This window comes from Nyctereutes procyonoides, unplaced genomic scaffold (assembly GCF_905146905.1).
Source record: "Nyctereutes procyonoides isolate TBG_1078 unplaced genomic scaffold, NYPRO_anot_genome, whole genome shotgun sequence".
Taxonomy (NCBI): domain Eukaryota; kingdom Metazoa; phylum Chordata; class Mammalia; order Carnivora; family Canidae; genus Nyctereutes; species Nyctereutes procyonoides.
Window position 1 is genome coordinate 38,985,377 of NW_026575135.1, and position 21,426 is coordinate 39,006,802.

General features: G+C 40.1%; 1 protein-coding gene across 10 annotated transcripts in view; it reads left to right on the forward strand.

Annotated features, from left to right (window-relative positions):
• FREM1 (FRAS1 related extracellular matrix 1) overlaps nt 1-21,426 on the forward strand; it is a 165,193-nt gene that overhangs the window by 16,742 nt on the left and 127,025 nt on the right. For 9 of the 10 annotated variants that reach the window (XR_008661429.1, XR_008661428.1, XM_055302119.1 and 6 more), the window contains exons 2-4: nt 12,257-12,765; nt 17,385-17,479; nt 19,766-20,067. Coding sequence is in view for 8 of the 10 variants with exons in the window: in XM_055302119.1 (XP_055158094.1) it covers nt 12,523-12,765; nt 17,385-17,479; nt 19,766-20,067 (640 nt within the window). In the remaining 2 variants the exon portion in view is untranslated. Of the gene's footprint in view, nt 1-9,988; nt 10,012-12,256; nt 12,766-17,384; nt 17,480-19,765; nt 20,068-21,426 lie in introns of those variants that run through there. The other variant, XM_055302116.1, reaches the window with a different exon arrangement.

Consider the following 21,426-nt stretch of genomic DNA (forward strand, 5'->3'; position numbering starts at 1 on the left):
TGCAGGGAGCCTGACATGGGATTCGATCCCGGGTCTCCAGGATCAGGCCCTGGGCTGTAGGTGGCGCTAAACTGCTGAGCCACCAGGGCTGCCCTATTTCTCAGATTTTCTACAATGAACTTGTACTATTTTAAAAATTGAGAAAATAAATATTATTTTTACAAAACTTCAGGTGTACTATGGGTTTACCTGGTCATTTCCTTATTGTTAGACATTTGGGTTTTCCAGTTTGGGGTAATGAGTATCTTTGTTCATAAAGTATTTTCCAAATTCATACTTATTTCCTTAAAAATATTGCCTTAAAAAAAAAAGCATTTCCATTTCAGCAGATTTTTTAACAGGACTATTTGTGATGGTTGGCCTCTTTTCTGCACCAGACATCTGTGATTTTGGATTTTATCATTAGCTATGGCATGCAAGTAAGATGGTCTGCGTTATTGTAGCATAGCTCAAGGAGCTATGCTTGGTAGGTTTTGTTTAAGATTTATTTATTTGAGAGATGGCAAGAGAGAGCAGCAGGGAAGGGGTAGAGGGAAAGGGAGAGAGAATCTCAACCAGACTCTACTCTGAGTGTGGAGCCCAACTCGGGGCTTGATCCCACAACCCTGAGATCACAACCTGAGCTGAAATCAAGAGTCAGACCCTTAACCGAACTGTACCACCCAGACATCACACTGGGTAGTTTTCTGAATGTTGAGCAATCCTATTCACCATAAAGTAGTTCATCTTGAAAAGTACAAGTTCTTTAAGTGTAAACTACTGAGTTTGATGAACTCATTAGAGCATTTTGCTCATATGCCATTGTAGCAATATCATTTTGTATTGTAAAGTATTTGATTAGGAATCTCTTGCAGACCTCAATTTCTCAAAGGTAGGGGCTATACCTTAGTGAACTGTTACAAGTCAGCTACCTCTCCACTCATTTACACAAAAAACATGTTTCTGACATAACATCTGCTTATTGGTTCTCTGATTCTTTCTCTTCATCTTCAACCATGCCCCTTTCGCCTTTCTAAATAAATCCTGTTTGTTCTAATCCAGCTCTCTCCCCTTGTAGGAGACCTCCCCTCTGCCCAGTCTGAGTCAAATGTCACCCTCCTATTTACTCCTGTAGCACACAATGCATTCCACCATTAGAGCACTACCCACTCTTTTTTAATTCATAGTTTGTATGTCTGTCCTTCTCCATTACACTATAAACTCTCTAAGAGCAAGATTTATTTTTTGTCTTTGTAATCCTAGCCCTTATAGCCCTCGTCACAAAGTGGGTATTCTACAACTGCTTATGCCTTACTTAGAAGAACAAGTGAATTTGTCCTATTCAAACAGAGAACCAGGTATTCTAAAAAGGGGATTGTTTCCAGAAGATGAACTTCTGAACATGACTTCCTGTGAATTGAAACAGAATCTCACTTCTGGACAACTTGGTGTTTGATAGTGAGTTAGAAGATGCAGAATTGGGGAACCCTGGGTGGCGCAGTGGTTTAGCGCCTGCCTTTGGCCCAGGGCGCGATCCTGGAGACCCGGGATTGAATCCCACGTCGGGCTCCTGGTGCATGGAGCCTGCTTCTCCCTCTGCTTGTGTCTCTGTCTCTGTCTCTGTCTCTCTCTCTCTCTCTCTGTGTGTGACTATGATAAAAAAAAAAAAAAAGAAGAAGATGCAAAATTCACTCAAGAAGAGGAAAACCAATTTTGATAGGGTGACTCTGGGTGGGAAGGTCCTAAGTGTAAGCCTGGGTGTGTACACATGGTTAGTACCAGTTATAGTCAACCAGAGTGAATGTGAATGGTTTTCATTCTGTTTAAGTTATTCAATTAAAACAAGCTGTTGTGAAAGTTTGTCTGATACATCCCTCTGGCTAAAAGCAAAGTGAATGTAAATTATGGCCATTCCTAATCTTCAAGGAAATGCCTTTGATGATTAAAGAAACTTCAATAGTCATTAAAAACAACTGTAAATCGAGGGCACAAAACCATTATCCTCTCTGCCATCCATTTTCTCTACCTTTGAAGGGAGTTTTAGTGGAAGATCTTTGTAGAGAAAGGCCAGATGTCTGGTTTCCAAAGAGTGGTCTGGAATTTGGATTTCTGATGTAGATTTCATTAAGTATGATTTTATCAGGTGTGACCAGAAATTTTGAGATAACCGTGTTGCCATTCTATATTTCAGTCATTTTTAACTCTTTAACCTAGTGTTTCTTGAGTGATGTTTCAAAGAACCTCGGTTTTGTATGGGGGTGGGGAGGGTTTTCTGTTCATTTGCAAACTTCAGGCTGAAAGTTTTTCTTTCCTCAGGACTTCTTAAAGCCTCTGATATGCTCATATCGCATTGTGAACCTTAAATAAAAAACTTTAGCATTCTGTGATTCAGATAGATTTGGATATAGAAGACATTTATTTTTGTGTGAAAAACTTTTAACTTCCCCAAATGTGTATTTTAATAAACACAATTTGCAAAATGTGGCCTCTGTTGGTGGGATAGGCATTGAACTATTGAAAAATCTGAGAATGGTAACCTTCTAATGAATTTGTGTGGTGGTCAAAGATCCATCTTTGCAACCTTGGTCTTGACAGAATAGCCTGAGGGAATGCTTTCTCTCCTTAGTTTTGGGAGTCTGTCAGGACTTGCTGAATTCAGGGAAGAAAGAGTACTGAAAGGGATGTTTCTGGACCAAGCATCTGTGATTTAAGCGAGCTGCATGAATAGTGGACATTGCTGTGGTCTGGATGTTATGAGAACTAAGTTTCCAAACCAGGCTTGGTCTCCAGATACCTATGTAATCTTTATGTTGAGAAACAGATTAGAGACAATTTAGGTGACACAAACAAACTTTATTTAACACTTTATGAAGTGGATGGTCTCAGAGAACTGCAGAATGGGGGCAGAAGGCAAGAAGTTTTTATAGGATAAAGAATAAAGAACAAGGAAGAAACAATTAGAGAATATCTGACTGGGTGGGGCCACACCATCAACCTTGTTTGGAGTGAGAAGTCTCAGAGTTGGCTTGGTGTTTGGGGATTGGAAGATTGAATAGACTGTGTGTCTGGTCAAGCAGAGCATTTACAGGGATATGAAAATTATCTAAATTTCGGTTTGCTGATGTGGTATGCTAGGTAGGATTGCCTAGAAATGTATTTCATCTTGTGCCTAGAAATGTATTTCAGCATTGGTAAAGTCATTTAACTGCCACAGGACTTTCTTCTGTAAAATGAAGGGGCTTCTAGAAGAGAAAGTACAAATGATTGTTGGACATTAAAAAGAATAAAAACCTAAATCTCAAGTAAGCAAAGGAATGCAAGTTAAAATAGTGACAGGATACAACATTTCACTTGGGAAGTGAGTAAAAATTAAAGGGATGATGTGGAATGTGAGCAAGACTAGTAAGGATGTCCAATTAGCACCATCTTTCTAGAAAGCATGCATATCAGGGAGCCTCAAAATAAATTGATACCCTTTGATCCTGTAGTTCCACAGCTAGAAAACTATGAAAAGGAAAGAAATAGGAAAATCAACTAATGTATAGCTAAGGGGTTTTCATCACAATCCACTGATAGGGTAAGTGCTTCAACATAACAATAGAATGATGGTAGAAATCGTAGTATATTCATGTCTTGGATAGAATGCACAAATGAAAAGTAAGATCACAAGGAATATTTAATAATATGGAGGATGCTTAAACTAGAATGTTACGTTAATAGGAAAGGATGGTCCATGCTCTTTTTATAGTATAATTTTAATTAACGTTAAAAATTGTATGTACATACACATAAGGATGTTTTCTTTGGGCTTTAGGAAAGTGTATTTTTTCCCCTTTCTTTATGTTTCTTTATTTTTATCCTTTAGCATGTATTTCTTTTATATGCATAATGAACATGTATTTCTTCAATATACATAAAGGGGTTTATTTTCATAAAAGCAAATAAATTGATGAAAAAAATGAAGGATATGGGCTATTTGATTTCTAAAGTTTCTCCCAAACCATACATTCTGTGATTTAGATTGCATTTTAGAAAAAAATTGCAGAGTGGAGGAAACACAGTGTTATAAACAGAATCAACACATATTTTATTGATTTAATAGATTGGAATTTTGAAGAGGCCTGTTTGCCTTGAGGCCTTTAAATTGTGCTGCTAGTGTGTTGAGTTGGAACACTATGAGATTTAAGATTTGCTTAGTTGGGGCATCTGCATTAATTATCTCCTCTTAAAGTAACAGCCACTTCTTTGAGAGAGCATTGCCTTCAGTGAAACTTTAACTAGGCAACAGTCATTAGTTGCTGTCGGGAACCCTAAAGAAAATCTCTAAGGGTTAACAGGCTTCAAGAAAATGACCCCGGGGGATTGGGTAGTGAAGCCATTGCAAGGAGTCTAAGATTTTTGTGGTGATGTGAAGCAGTATAATGTAGTGTGGTTAAGTGCCTGGGTCCTGGAGTCAGACAAAACTAAGTTGCAGTAGCAAGGACACAGACCCTGGAGTCAAGCTGATGACCTGATGACTGCAGGCAAGTTACTTACCGTCTTTGCATCTCATTTTCCAAATCTGTAAAATCACCATCTACCTCCTAAAACTGTTGCAGAAATTAAACAAAGATAATATATGTGAAGTACTTTGAATGATGCCTGGCCCTCAGTAAGCAGTTATTAAATGTTAATTCTAATTAGGATTATTTTGTCATTTCAGAACAATAGTAGAAAATGCTTTGTAGGGTTTGTTGTGAGAAATAAATGAAAACATACACATAAAAATAGAGCCTAGTGCCTGTTTATAGCAGGTAATCAGAAAACGAAGAAAGACACAAATTATTTGTTAAAGAAAAAACAATCTTAGAAGTCACAAGCTATTTCTTCTGCATGATTATATTCTCCCTATTTGAGAGAAATCTCTGGAAATCCTGAGTTGGGCAAGATTGCAGAAGATTTTCATTCTTGGCTGGGGCGGGGGGGGTGGGGGGGAGGAGGTCATTGAACAGTTGAAGCTCCATAAGAGGTTATGAGTTTCTCAAAGAGAAGAACCATTTTTATGACTGTGTCTTCCCAGTGCTTCTTTTTGTAGTCTATATGGTTCAACTGTTCTCTGTTGGAGAGAATAGAATGAGACAGCCAGTGTACAGGAGAATAAAGCCCTTTGCCGGGACTCCAAGACCCACTTCCCCCAGGCTCTGCTGCTTCTGGCTATGACCTCGGGGAGGTCTTAGAATGTTGACTCCCTTTTGCCTAAAACAAGGAGGAACTAGACTTCTCTGTCCCTCTCTCAGAAGTGCTAAGGTCAGAGGGGGCAGTGCATCTGAAGTCTTTGGTAAAGTCTAAGTCTTAATTTCCTCAACTAGAACAAAGAAGAGAACCACTTGGTCTGAGTGTGGATAGCTAGTCCTTTTGAAGATACAGTTGCCCTGATTGTCAGCTAATTGCTCCTTAGTGAATCAGTTTATGTCATATATGGTTTGGAGTCAATTCAGTTGTCCCATGGATAATTCTAACTACAAGTTTATGCTTTACATTTTTACATTTGATTTGTAGGAATTACTTGGAAACTTGGTTTGGGTGAAAATAATGATGATTTTAAAAATCCATCAAAAAATTCCACGATAGTTTATTTTGACTGGTATTATAAAGATTTTAATGTGAAGGAGAAGTTAGAAAACTCTCACTGGCTTTCTTCGTCGTTCTGGGCAAACTCTCTCTATGTTTGGGTGGGTGGGAATGGGTTGATTCTGAGTTGGTCGTTTTTAATTTAAATCCACTTTATTAATTTTCACCCCCCATTTTCAGATTTGTGTATTTATATTTAAATTGAAGTATAATTAACATCCACATTGTATTAGTGTCATCTGTACAAACTGATTCAACGTTTCTATGCATTACTCAGTGCTCATCACAATAAGTGTACTCTTAATCCTCTTTACCTCTTTTATCCATTCCTCCACCGATCTTCCATCTGGCAACCACCAGTTTGTTCTTTGTATTTAAGAGCCTACTTTTTTGTTTATCTTTTTTTGTTTGGTCCATTTGTTTTGTTTTTTAAATTCCACATAGGAGTGAAATCAAATTGTATTTGTCTTTCCTTGACTTATTTCACTTACCATAACTGTCTAACACCATCCATGTTGTTGCAAATGGAAAGATCTCATTCTTTTTTATAGCTAGTAATGTTCCATTTTTTAAATTTTTTTAAAATTTTTTAAAAAATTAAAAAAAATTGTTTCTTTTTCTTTTTATTTATTTTTTATTTTTTGTAATGTTCCATTGTAGTTATATACATCTTTATTCATTCATCATCTATTAATGGACCCTTGGATTGCTTCCATATTTTGGCTACTGTAAATAATGCTGCAGTAAACATATGGGTGCACATATCATAGGGTCAGTTCTTTCAGGTTTATTTTCATTTTTAAAGACTTGAGGGTACTTGTAAAACAGAGAAGATAAAAGGTTCCGTTGTTTATATCATCTTCCCTTGATTGTTAACAATGATCTGGATCACAGGAGAAGAGTATCAGGCTACATATGTGAGTCCTGCACACAGCAAAGCAAGCCAGCAAAGAGCTATGATAGATTATTGTGCTGGCACAAGAGGGGGAAGGTACATTCCTTGCATTGCATAGCTACCACTGCAGCATTTTAGAGAAGAATAGTAGTAAATATGATTCTTATCAGGGTACATCACTATCATTGATGATTGAAAATTTCTATTGCAGAGAGAGCCTGGGAGTACAGCTAGGGTCCATTCTTTTATTGATGTGTACAGAATATCCTAGATAAGTGACAGGAGGATCATGTTTTTATTAACATAAAGAATACATGCTCCTAAGGTTAAGCCAAATATGTAATTATGAAGTAAATACTAGCTCATATTCCTTAACCCCCTTTCCACCAGGAAATGTTACTAAATTACTTTCTTCTGTTCAGGAAATTTACCAAGAAGAAAGTTGATTAGAGAAACATTTTTGAAATTTATGAGGAAAAACTCAAAGCAGAGTGGTTTACCACTGTTCAGAACATCTTTTCACTCATTTTTATTGCCTTGTATAGATATTACTTAGGATACCGAATTTCCACAAGAAGGAAAAAGGCAATGGCAAGAACATGTTCTGTTAAGAACAGAACTGCCTCTGTGGCTGTGACATGAGGATTTTGAAATGCCGAGAAGTAGCTGAACCACAGGCAAGCAGAGACAGGATTTGTTTCTATTACAAGGTCAGATTAAATCTACAGTGGCTAAAAGTCAGTTTATAAGCTCCCTTGAAGAATTTAGTCACCTTTATGCTTCCACATCTGAGTGTTTCAGCTGATTCTGCTGACCCTGGGGGATGCCCACATGAGCAACTGAGTGAGCTGTGAGCAGATGGATTCTGAGGATCTGACTTGACTCTATGCTGGGAACCAGGCAACAGACTTCTCAAGATGAGCTATAACAGGGTGTTGTCAAGTAAATGTTGGTTACCTCTAGACATCATAATTTTGTATCAGAGAGAAGACAGTTACTACCATTTAATTTAAGGGGGATAGATAAAAGACCCATCATCATCTATGAAATTTTATGTGATTCAGAGCCTCGATTTCCTTGGCTATTGTTCTGTGGTTTTTGTTTGTTTGTTCAGTCTTTTCTTCTCCACTTGTTCATCCAAATCCTTCTCTTTCTCCCTTCCTTTGCTGCCTTCTTCAAGTGAAAAATCAGAGCAATATTTTCCATAGAATGTCCACATACCTGGTATTCCTCAACACCAAGAGAAAAATACAAGAGCAAAATCTGAATGTAAATAGAACACAAATACAACATACTCTTTTTAATCTTCACTGAGCTTAATTTTGCAGACTTCACCTAGGCCTCACTGACTAAAGGATGTTTGGTTTTGAGTTTAGAAATTGTTGCTCCTGGACCCTTATTTTCCTTCCAGTTGTATTGCTTCAAGTTGTTTCTGAAATACTGAAATTCAGTTTTTACTACTACGGCCTGTCTTAAGATTATGAGGAAGAAAGAGTAAATGAGAATAGAAATTGAACACACTCTGACTTGTACTGAACCTGATTCTGCCACCGTCACCAAGACCCAAGTCCTGCTGCTCTATTTTTCTCAAGACAAGCTTTATTCTTATTCCTTTTGTATATTTTGTATTAATAATGCTACATTTGTATGGGGCTTTATAATAGAATATTTCTACATGGATTATTTCATTTAGTCTCACAGAGAAACTGGAAGTGGGAGGATGGATAGCTCTTTTTTTTTAAAGATTTATTTATTTATTTATGAGAGAGAGAGAGAGAGAGAGAGAGAGAGAGAGAGAGGAGGCAGAGGGAGAAGCAGGCTCCATGCCGGGAGCCTGACGTGGGACTCGATCCGGGGACTCCAGGATCACGCCCTGGGCCAAAGGCAGGCGTGAAACCGCTGAGCCACCCAGGGATCCCCGATAGCTCTGTTTTTAAAAGAGGAAATCAATGTTCATAAGAATCAAGATTCAGATCTGGACTTTCAGAATTCGGGTCCACTCTTTTCACATCAGTGGGGCTCAGGGAGCCACAGAAATAGATTTCCTCCTCTTTCTCTCATGTCTCTTCCTTGTGGATAAACATTAGGATCTTGGTCTGTGTACTTATCTGCTAATTAAGAACTTATTATGATACAATTAGAGCATGAGCTATTGCCCCATATGCTATTAGGTAAGATACACTAGTTGATTAGTGATTAAACTAAATTAAGTTAATAGAAAAACTTGAAGAATATGGTGATGATTGAAACTATAGTTACAGTTCGGTCAGGGGTACCCAAATAAACCCCAAATAACAGTGGATTAAACAAGAAAGACGTTTACATTCTCTGCCATGTAAAATTCTGGAAGAATGGGCTGGTATGATGACTCTGCTTTTGAAATGTTCCAGAGACTCAGGGCCCTTCTAGCTCACAGCTCTGCCAGCCCATGGTGTGGTCCTGGGCGACAAGATGGAGAGAATCATAAAGATAAATCCATGAATAAAAAAGATGAAAATTCTCACCTTTATGAGGGGGACAGTAACAAATAATATAAACAGGTAACTGTATTATTAGATAGTTATAAGGACTAAGGTTGAAATCAAACCAGAAAAGGATGCTGGAGGTGGGAGTGTCAGAATTATAAGGAGGTGGTTAGGTGTGGTACATTGCAGATGTGACATTTGATAGGAAACTGGCAGCCAGTGAGGTGAGAAGAAGGATATCCAAGGGAATAACGTGCCAGAGTAAGTGCGGGGTGGGGTAGAGTGGGTGTGTGTTCGGGATGATTGCAAGAGCAGAAGGCTAATCCTTGATATGTTTGAGGAAAAGCAAAGATGCTAGTAGGGCTAGAGCAGAGGAAGTGAAAGGAAGACAACCAGAAGAGGTGAGAGAAGTAAGGGAGAAACACATTACATACACGGTTGCCTTATGGCTTTTACGCTAAGATGAGAAACCATTGGAGGTTTGGGGTGTGGAAGGGACCTAAGTAGTATTTAATAGGAGCCTTGGCTGCCATGCTGAAGAGTTCCTAGGGGGAAGCAAAAGGAGAAGCAGGGTGGTCAAATAGGTTGCTATTTGCAATCATCCAGCAGAGAGTTGACAGAGGCTTGCACTTTGGTAACAATAATGGAAGTGAGAAGTGGTTAGAGTCTGGATACGTTTTGAAAAAGAGTGCATTCAATTGATACTGCCATGTAAGCAAATTACTGCAAACTTAGTGGCTTAAAGCAACACAAATTCCTTACCTGACAGTTGACGTTGGTCGGGAGTCTGGGCACAGCTTACCTGGATTCCCTACTTTAGCCTGTAATCAAGGCATCACTGGATGCCAGTCTTATCCAGAGGCTTGATTTAGGATGAATCTTCTTCCAAGCTCATTTGGGCTGTCGGCAGAATTCATTTTCTTTCTTTTTTTTTTTTTTTTCAGAATTCATTTTCTTTTGACGCTGGAATTTATGGAGGCTTGCCTCTTCAAGTTCAGCAGGAGAGCTGGCAGCAGGCACCTCCCCCCCCCCACATCCCAGCCAGTGCCACATCCTCTGCAGGTGGAGTCATCAGCCTCCCGTCCCCACACGTCCTCCCTGTTGGCACTGCTCAGGCCAGAGGGCAGAGCACAGAGGTTTCCCTACACTCTACCTCCCCTCCCAGAACACTCCCAGGCTTGGAGTTTTTCTATAGGTTTGGAGTGGGGAGGGTTCCAGGGAAGGTACCCGGACAATAAAGAGATTGGATCCCCCCAAAAATTAACGCTCTCCAGAGCCCCAGTCTGCTAAGAGAGATTCTTACATTACATAGTGTAACCATGGGAACGACATCCCATCACCTGTTCCTTATTCTGTTGGTTGGGAGCCTCACAGGTTCTGCTGTCACTCAAGGGGAGGGAATTTCTGGGTGCCAGGAGGCTGGAATTATTAGAGGTCACTGTAAGGTGTGTCCACTGCAATGAACAAGCAGGATTTTGTTGCTGTTGTTTAGCTGTAGACCAAACACTGAGACAAAGGAGAGAACAGCTGAAAAGTTCAATGCCATTAACTGAAATTGGGGAGAGAGAGGGAGGGAAGACCAAGACCACAAATTTGGCAACATAAAGAATGAGATGCCCATTAAATACCCCCAGGGAGATGTTGCAGAGACAGTGGCATATGGAATCCAGAGTTAAGGAAGGAGGTTTGAGATATAAATTTGGGACTCATTAGTATATAAATGGTATTTAAAACAAAGGAATGAAATCACTAGGGAGTGAGGGTAGACAAAAAACAGGTCCAAGGACTGGGCCCTAGGTTCCCCACATTAAAAAGTCGGATCTAGGATGAAGCAGTAAAGGAGAAGGAAAGTAATAGTGAGATAAGAGGGGTGCATGAGCATGTGCCACCCTTACAGCCTTTACAGGTTGACTTAGTTCTTTAAAAATCTCAGAAAGCAAAGTTTTTTCCCCTTATCTCTCTGTTTTGGGAAACACTTAGCCACCTTTTTCTCTCTGAATGTGCTGCCTTTTTTGAGTGGTCTTAGATGCCAAATGTGAATGGAAAAACCAGGTTTGACCTTGTTGTGTAGGTTCAACAACCAGGTTTGCTTTTCTGCCCAAATAAGCCAACTCAATTCAGTCAGAACATGGATGACACTGTCAGTGGGAGTGTGGGAACTGTTTTAGTTTGAGATTGACACCAAAAAAAAAAAAAAAAAGGCTGCTCTGTAAAGTGTATACCCCCTCAGATATCGGGTAACACATGGCATGTACTACCTCAAAAGTAAGTGGTCTCAAACAATGTCAAGAGAATGAGTCTTTCCTTGATGTATTAGATGTGAATACTGGAGGCATTTTTGTGTATGCCCTTTGGTCAAACATTTATTTGAGTACCCATTGATTATGCACAGAAATTTATTGAAATCATTAAAATGTAAAGACTTCCTATGGGCATAATAAACCACCATTTGTCCACCCAACCATACCCTGCACTTAAGGATTTATTGCAATACAGTTTACTTTGCAGAGTCATTTCTGTTAGTATGGAACCCAGAGCAATAATCTTGAAATTCTAAGTGGTTAAAGTAGAAACAAAGATCCCATTTGTTCAAATTCAGTACATCATAATGTAATTAGCGTCATCGATAATGCAAATATGTATGTATATCTCGACTCATTAGCTGTGTCTACTGAAGCTTTGTGACTTGATTCTTAGTCCCTTTGACATATAACTGAGAACTCCCAATGTTCACTTAGAAAAATATCTGTTCTCCAATGTCCACTCAAGTGTTTCACAGGTGTCTTAGTTGCTCAGCAAAGTCAGAGCTGTGCTCACGGAACAAATTATGAAGCTCGTTTCTTAGTTGGGCGATGATTTTGAATTAATCAGCTTTTGAAGCAGTGTACACATAGTTCTGTCAGCTGTCTTATACAAATTAGGTTATAGTCCCCATTTCACAGATGAGGAAACGGAAGAAGAGCCCAACTCCCTATGAACACAGCCGTCCAAACGCTGCACTTGGGCACTTGGTCAGCGAGGCTGGTGGGCTCCTGTGGGACCACACAAGTGACATCCCAATGGGGGCATGTTGAGCCCGGAAACGGGAATCGCAAGCAGGCTAATGAAATGGCTTCATTGCCTTTCAGACAGGCCTGGAGGTCAAATTAGTTTATTTGTTTTTAATTTAGCTGAAATTATAGGCTGGTTGAAAGATTCTTTTGCCTGCAGGGATCTTTTGAATAGCCATACAAACCTTTTGGTCTCTCTCTCTCTCTCTCTCTCTCTCTCTCTCTCTCTCACTTTCTTCCTCTCCTCTCATTTGCAGGATTAGAAAAGCACTTGGGAGGCACATTCATCTTGCCGGCGTTGTCAGGAGTGATCAGCGAGTTTTATTAAAAGCCCTGGGGTTGCCTGAAAAGCCTCCTTGTCTGAGTTGGAAATGAAAGGGACATGTTAAGATCTTGGGGCACATTGTCAGGACCCCTTGCCCTGCCCCTTGGACTATGAGCTAACATCCCTGGAGGAAGCACAGAAACCCTCCTTTGTTGAAGGGATTTCACTGGTGGACAAACCAAGTTGGCCCCTGACAGCATGAGCTCTCCGAATTGGAGTGGGCACAGTGCCTTGCTGTTGTTGCTGCTGCTGCTTCTCCTAAACTGGGCCAGTCCCTCCTTCATCAGCCTTAACCGCGGGGTCAGGGTGATGAAGGGCAGCTCTGCCTTCCTGTCGGGAGATGACCTGAAGTTTGCCATCCCCAAAGAAAAAGATGCTTGCAAAGTGGAAGTTGTGATGAACGAGCCAATGACCCAAAGGGTTGGGAAACTCACTCCACAGGTACGTCATACCTGAGATTTTTCTATTCAGTCATGTGTATGAATGTGAGTGAGTGAGTGAGTAAGTGAGTGAGTGAGTGATTGTGTGTGTGTGTGTGTGTGAGAGACAGAGAGAGAGAGAGAGAGAGAGAGAGAGAAAGAAAAACAGAACAGGGACAGCCTTCCAAGGGCTGGAGCGGGCTATCTCCTGTGTGATGTGATAAGGTCAGTCTTTATGTGATTATTCCTGCCCCAAATGATCTCATCCATTGCTGGTCAGAGTGCCTTTGAAGAAGATCTCAAGATTTCAAGATGTGTTTTAGACTGTTCTTGTGATCACAGAGTGGCAAAAGTAAAATGTGAAGACATTTTCATCTGTTTCCATCACTGGAACATTCTGTTGAGTGAGAGGAGAGATATGGAAAAAGGGGTGAAAATACTTCACCTTAAATACTCATTGTTCTTCAAAAATGTCTAGAAAATTTTAGTCAAAATCTTGAAGACCTTGTCGTTTGAGAGTATTCTATGTGCAGTCCTTTCATAGGATGAAGTTACCTTCTAAGTCATGGGTTAAAAAAAAAAGTCTGTATTATCACATATTGTCTTTGCTTGAAGTAGGAGTTTATCTTTATACAAAATAGGAAATTGGTTCTGGTTTTATGACTTGTCTCTGCTGTGGTTTAACTTCCTCCCAAGGCAGTTCTGAGAATGTTTAGCATTGGTTGCTGCTGCTGCTTCTGGAAAAATGCACCGTTATTTGTGAACTGTGAAATGTTAATTTTCTTCTTCTCCATTTGGCTAAAGAAACTTATTCCAGGAAGTTACTCAACAGAAGTATCAGACAATGTAGAGACAAACTAAAGAGACTAAGATAGATGCTAACTCACGTGGTTATCGCCAGCTGCCCCATTTACTGCATTCAGAGTCCAGTCCAGTTCTGAAACACATCGCAATTCTATGGTGGGCTCTCACTTAGGGAGTATTCCTGATGTGATAGCAACCAAATGTCTCTCTCCAGTTTCCCATGAGATTTTCTTTTGTCAGCTAGAGCTTCTGATGGGCACCTGTAAACTGTCTGAATATAATAATGGCCCCAGCTCCTAAGGGGTCATATTCCCAAGTGCTTGGGAATTGCAACATCTTCACACTTCCCTCCCAACACGATTTGCACTGCAAAAGTGTGGGTGTGTTTTAAGATTTTGTTTATTTATTTGAGAGACAGAGAGAGCATGAGCAGGGGGAGGGGCAAGCGGACTCCCTGCTGAGCTTGGAGCCCAACACTGGGCTCTATCCCAGCACCTTGAGATCATGACCTGAGTCCAAGTCAGATACTAAGTGACTGAGCCACACCAGTGACAGTGTGTTTGATTGTACTTACGCAGTCAGGGAAAGAGGAGAGACCTGGGATAGCTCATACCTGGAACCCAGATGCGCTAAATGCAATGAGTAGGTGACATGAAAAAGATTAGCTGCAGGTAATGAAGTCCTAACTAGATGTGCATTTGTTAAAAGCAAATCCTTGGCATTTGGGGAAGCAATAGAGGGCCCTAATCCTAAACAGTGGGGTCATGGCTGCACTGATATGTGTGGGTGCCTTATAAAGTTGTGAACTCATCATTTGGTACCCCTTCCAATCAATATTATTTTTAAAAAATTGTCTAACATTTATTTAGAAGTGAGATTATTTTGTGGGGGAAGAGAAAAAAATTCTCCCTCATGTACACTGGGGCAACCTATGGTCCAGGTGTATTATCTCTGGCTCTAAGCAAGCAAAACAAAAGCCCCATTCTTCAGCAGATTCTCCCTCCTTAGAAAGTAATTTGGGGAGAATAAACTTTTCCTTAAGTCAGCCTTGAGGAGTAACCTCTCCCCATCCCAAAAAGCCTATGACTTATAAGCATATGTATAGTACTTTCTCTGCAAGTAACAAAGTTGTCTCCATTGTATATTTTTGGTGATGTTTTAATGGTCTTCACCATCTGGCCGGCTCTGAGATGCTAGAGAGCAAATGGGGATCCAAGTGACTACAACGAGGTAAAACACTTATTTGGGGATCAAGGGTTGTAAGAGATCTCTAAGTCATCTCCATTCCAAACTTCCTTTGATTTTAAAGCAAAAATCCAGTTACTAGAAGAATATGGGGGCGGGGGGTGAGGGGTGGAGGCACTTGGGTGGCTCAGTCAGTTAAGCTTCTGCCTTTGGTTCAGGTCATGATCCCAGGGTCTTGGGATTGAGTCCTGCATCAGGCTCCCTGCTCAGCCAGTAGCCTGCTTTTCCTTCTGCTTGCCACTCCCCCTGCCTGTGCTCACTCTTTCTCTGACACATAAACAAATAAAGTATTTTTTAGAAGAAAGAATATGAACAAAAAAAAATAAAAGAAAGAATATGGAGCAGAAACAACATGATTTAGGGAAGTCTCTACCAGTAGGCCAGGGATGGGGCTTCAAAGTCTCAACTGGTCCTTTCGCGTGCTGTGGCTTAGTGCAAGAAGATGTTCAGTGAGCACATTTCCGGAGGTTGATGTGGTATCACAAGTGGATTTATATGGTCTAAAGTAAATATGGGACTTGTATCTTCTAAAATTTATTGTGTGAAAATAAGGAGGCAGTTGAACTGTGGAGTTTCATTATCTTTCTGTCAGATATTTGTACCGTAAGAAAATCTATGCCTCAAGAAAACTTTGTTTCTCAAACTGCCAGATGATCTTCCTAGTTTATTATGATAATTTCAACAGAAGCCAGATTCCTAAGTAAAGTCTGGTTTTGGGGGGAATGTGTGCTTATTTTTAAGTCAACCCTCCCCCAAGGATGTATTTCTTATGGCATTTTTGAAATTATGCATAGCCAAATGCACACATACACACAAAGCGTAAACATTATTCTTTAATAGCATTTACCAGTAAGTTGAAAGCAAGGCTATGTGAACCCATTTCTAGCGAGATGACTGTATTAACAGAACCCTGCTGTGTAATGAACAGTTTTATTTGATTTGCACAGAAAATGTTTTGTTTAACATCTGTTCAATTAGTGTTTTCATTTCATTACTGAAGTTTGTCTTAGAACCAACAGGTTCATTTTCCTATTGGATATTTGGAAAGGGATTTCAATTGGCGCACACCAGTACCTTCTGTTTAGATAACCCTCTTGATATAGTCAATTAGATAAGGTCGGTGGCAATATGTTTTCCTCATGTTTTAGGACAAGACTTCCTCACACACAGCACTTCTCACACCTGTTTCAAAGCAAGAAATTTCCTGGGTGGAAAAGCACCTCAGTTTAGAGCTGAGCTTGCTTTTTTGAATCGGAAATACAGCCGTAAGAAAACATCTCTAACTTGAACCCGTTTACTGTCATTAAAGTGAGTAATGAGTTAGGAATGTGTGACAATTTAATTATAAATTGTAATTGAAAAGCAGTTGAAGTGGAAAAAAACCAAGGCTAGACAGTAATTAGAAAAGGATTTAGCTCTCCTTTGTTTTAGTTAGTAAATTTATGGACAATTATGGTTGTCGCCTTTTATAAAAGGAAAACATATTACGAAACATAAAACAGATGTTTCTTTTAACAAAGCAGATTGTCTCTTTATCACCATGACTATTTGTCAGTGATATGGGGAAGGTCTTTCCTTTATCTCCTTCCTTGTTGTCAATTAAAAAGAGGAACTGATGATGTCTGTGGGAAAAGAAGATCATTTGTATTAGTAATAAAGTCTTCTCAGAGAGGACGTTGTTGCCTGTAAATGATTGAGCCTGTGACAAAGTATATGCTAAACACCATGAACTCAACAATGACAGTGTGCAAATACCTCAAGGCTATTTCTTAACACTGTTCCAAGTCAGGTTGTGTAGAATGAAGGTCATGCTGTGGTTGGGAGAGAAAATTCTTCTTTCAAGAATTAGGGTTCCCAAAATACGACACTTAGCAATTTCCTTAATTGTTCTGAGTGAGGTGAGTCAGTTAACTATAATTTTGTTTGAATAGAAGAAATTACCGTTAGCATGCTATTTGTCTCATCAACCATTCCTCCTATGACTAACCAGTAACGCAGTCTTTTGCAAGTGTATGAGAAACAACTGCAAGTCATGTTTGGCTCTGATCAGCCACAATAGTGTCCATAGTCAGTAGCTTCATTCTTGAATGTAAAAATGCTATTTGGAAAAGAAAGAAATAAAAGGAGAAGAAAAAGATATATAATATATAGTGTGTTTGTGTGAGGGGTAATGCACACCTTTTCATGCATACACACAAGTAGACCTCTCTAACTCAATTATTATGAACGCTGAAGGGTGTGGGTGTATGATATTTTGATAAATTGAATGATATTTTAAATGTACTATTGACTGTAAACAAATAATCATTTCAAGAGATAATTGCTCCTTAATATATCTGCTTGATCTGCTTGGATTTTCATAGTTTAGGTATTCTGCTACAACTATGTAAGCAGGATGGTGAGTGGGCACGGGGGGGGGTTGGGTGGAGGTGGTGGTGGGTACAATATACACATGAGCATGTACACACATACACACGTAGATGCCCCCAACTAACAGACCATAATTACCCCAGGCAGTACTCTACTGCCAGAAAAATCAAATCTTGTACCATTTTTTTCACAAATATTTATTCATTTCTTCACATGAACTAGGTCTTTGACTGCCATTTCCTTCCCAATGAAGTAAAGTATATTCACAATGGTTGCCCGATTCTTGATGAAGATACAGTGAAGCTTAGACTTTACAGGTAAGCAGCACACATAACCATTCTATGTTACTTCTTAGGGCTTTTCCTCTCGATAGGTATTATCATGAGACTAGTTACTAGATTCCAAACAAGAAAATAATCAGTAGAAATTGGGGACCTAAGTAGATGAGGCAAGAACTGAGGTCCACTTTCAACTATATTTGTATCATCTTCCTGGGGGCTTTTCTGTGACAAATTTCAGTCCTGTTCCCCTTTACAGTTGTTGTGCAGATCCACCCTCCTACTTATGATGAAAAATGAAAATTACAAAATACAAATTCTTAGTGAGAACTAGGAAAATATATTCCAAAATTGAATGATATTCTTCATTTTGATTATCAGCTGCTTGGTTAATAAGAAGTAGAGTATCTTCTAAGTGTAAACATATTAAATGATAAAATTGTTTAAAAAATCAATTACAGAGTTAAGTACAGAGTGATCGTGTAAGCTAGCAGTTCTACTCTTAAATATATACATAAGGGAAATAAAAGCATTTATTTCCACAAAAACTTGCAGACAGATATTCATGCAGCATTATTCATAATAGCTAAAACGTTGAAACAACCCAACCAGTGAATGTATAAACAAAAGATGGTGTATCCATACAATGGAATGTTATTCAGCCATAAAACAGAATGAAATACTGATAGATGCTACTACAGCATGGATGAACCTTGAAACCATCATGCTAAATGAAAGATGCCAGACACAAAAGGTCACATACCTTTTCTGGAAAAGGCAAACCCGTAATATGCAGAAAGCAGACTAGCAGTTGCCAGGTCTGGGGGAAGGGCAAATGGGGAGTGATTGCTAGTGGATATGGATTTCTTGTTGAGTTGATAAAATTTTCTGGAATTGGGTGGTTGTGATGGTTGCATAACCTTGTGAATACACTAAAAACCACTGAGTCATGTACTTTAAAAAGGTGAATTTTATGGTATGTGAATTATATCTCAATAAAAATTAGTTTAAAAATTAAGCTCATGGTTATGGTATTGCTCACTTCGTAGAGGTAACTGACAATGCTGTAGGTGGAGTAGGCTTTTAGATAGATTTTTACTTGGTTTTATTGCTGTTATGACTATATGGCTAAAATACCTTAGTGTGAATTTCCCTTGGGTACTATACTATTGCAAAGAGTTTTGTGGAAGACACTGGGACAGTGACTCATTCTATAGAGAGTTATGATCACCTACTATCACCGAGCATAGGAAACACAAAGGCAAGGATGCATAGGTTTTTGGTGCTCATAATCTGATGCAAAATATGGGCAGATAATTAATAACACAAAAAGTGCTGAAAGGTGTGAACAAAACACTGTGCTCAAAACATGAAATAGTGTCCAAGAATTCCTTATCACCAGCATATTGGCTGTTTGGTCTTTCTAAGACTTTAGAGTTAAAAAACGAACTTTGGACAGCTTATCTGGAAGGGCTGAAAAAGACTAGTGGATTGTGGATCCTCCTACTTCTTTCTTGAATTTCGAAGGCACAGCCAGGGTAGAGTAGCAGGCGAGAAAGGCTGATGCAGAGGAGCTGTGGTTCCTCTTGGTCTTGAGGACATTTGATATAGAATACTCAGAGAAGTCGGAGGCAGAAAATCAGAAAACATGCTTTCCCTGCCTTGCCTCCTCTTCAGCCCTTTTGTTGAGCAGTTCCCCCTCTGTAACATGGAATTACCAGTGTCTCTCATAGGTTTCTGAAGAACAAAAAGATGTTGATGCTTCAGAAACGCCTCCCTTTCACTCCTGAATCAAAACTCAATCCATAAATTACACAGGCTTGGTACTCTTAAATTATACATGTGCTAGAAGTGAGATTCTGAGCTCCCGGCTGTCATTACATATCAGCATGGCTGATGGGTTTGCAAGAAGGTGTTGAAAGGGGATCCCTGGGTGGCGCAGCGGTTTGGCACCTGCCTTTGGCCCAGGGCGCGATCCTGGAGACCCGGGATCGAGTCCCACGTCGGGCTCCCGGTGCATGGAGCCTGCTTCTCCCTCTGCCTGTGTCTCTGCCTCTCTCTCTCTCTCTCTCTCTCTCTCTCTCTCTGTATGACTATCGTAAAAAAAAAAAAAGTGTTGAAAGAAAGCTCATTGGCCAGGGAGACGGCAGAAAAAGGAATTGACACCAAGATGAGGAGAGGAAAGGAAAAGAACAGAGATTGGGGGTACGGTATATAGCAGAATCCAGACTCTCCCCCTTACGCACATTTTGTAAAGGTCAATCCTTGGATACCGGAAGTACCTGAGCGCTAGTAAATATGGCCTTTGCTGTGTTCTCTCCACAGATTTACTGAGACAGATACCTTCACGGAAACCTTTATCCTGCGGGTCTATCTCCTGGAACCAGACTGTAACATCATCCGTAAGAGTAACAATGTACTGGAGGTGTCAGAATTCTACGGCCTGTCCGGAGCCATTGATAAGAACCTGCTCAGATTTGATTACGAGAGGACGGCTGGCCTGGAGTGTACGGTCAGGCTGGATCCTGTGGGGAGCCGGCTGCCAGCCCACGGTCAGGTGGTCCTGCTGGAGCCTCGGCCAGAGAAACCTCGGGGAGATCAGCCACACAGTTTTTTCCCTAAGTCTCGTATGTATGTTTTAATACATATCTGAATGTTGCTAGGCCTGACAGAAACTTCTGTAAATAGTCAGTTTCCACTGCGACAAAAAATTTTTGCTTGATACAAGGATTTGTGGCTGGTTGAAAACTGTAGGCTCGTGGCTAAGAGTATAGACTTTGGAATCAGTAAGACTTGCGTTTCAAACCGCCTCTGCTCTTTATTTCCTGGGGTGATTTTAGTCAAGTTACTTTTTTTTTAAATTATTTATTTATTTATTTATTTATTCATGAGAGACACAGAGAGAGGCAGAAACATAGAGGGATAAGCAGGCTCCGTGCAGGGAGCCCGATGTGGGACTCGATCCCAGACCCTGGGATCACGCCCTGAGCCAAAGGCAGACGCTCAACAGCTGAGCCACCCAGGTGTCCCTTAGTCAAGTTACTTAACCTGGCTAAGCCTCCATGAAATGGGCTAGGATAGCTCTCCACAGGGTTGAGGCAAGATGGAGTAAATGAGATCCCATGCACAAAGTGTGCTTCACACGGTGTTGGGCTCTTAGCAGGTGCTCAGTGACCATCATCTGTTATTATTCAGAGTAACAATGGCAGCGGTCGTAAGAGTAATTGGTGCATTTATTAAGTATGATTTGATTACAAATAAGTTTGAGGTAGAGCAGGTGAGCAGTAGCTATGGTTTAAATCAGGAGAAGTTAATAACGTTCCTTCTGCTATTCATTTAATCAGTATATTTTGGGCACCTCCTCTGTGCTTAATAATGCTCTAGGCACTATATGAAGACAATCACAGTCATAGGAATACTTGCATTTGGGCAATAATTTACAGCTAAGGACGTGATTATGCATGAGTCTTCTCATTTAGTGTTCACAACTGTCTGGTTAAGAAATAGAATACTGATTTTGTACATCAAGGAAATGTACAAAAGCCCACTCGAAAAATACGTGGCCTGTGGGTGTCACCCCACAACAGTGAAATGAAGCTGGGCAGAGATACACTATTGCAGAGATGATTATGGTCTTTAGTGGGAGAGAGCAGGTTGGTTCAGGTGGTCAAAGCATACTTAAAAGAGGGTTTAGTAAAAAGACTAAGGGGACCTGGAAAGGTATCAGGACTCAGGGGTGTGATGAGCACAGTGGGAAGAGAATTTGAGTGAGTAGAACAGCATCGGAGTGAGATCATGACAGACCCCTGGATGTGGATGCTGTGATGGAAGGCTGGCGGTGGAGTATGGAAGGCCAGTCATGATCCATTGGCCTATGTGTCAGGGATATTCAGTCATCAGAACACATATTTTATTACTTTTCTCTCAGTGTAACTTTTGGTGAGCAAGGAGCTCAGGAGACAACTGGTCAAACATTCTTCTCAGGA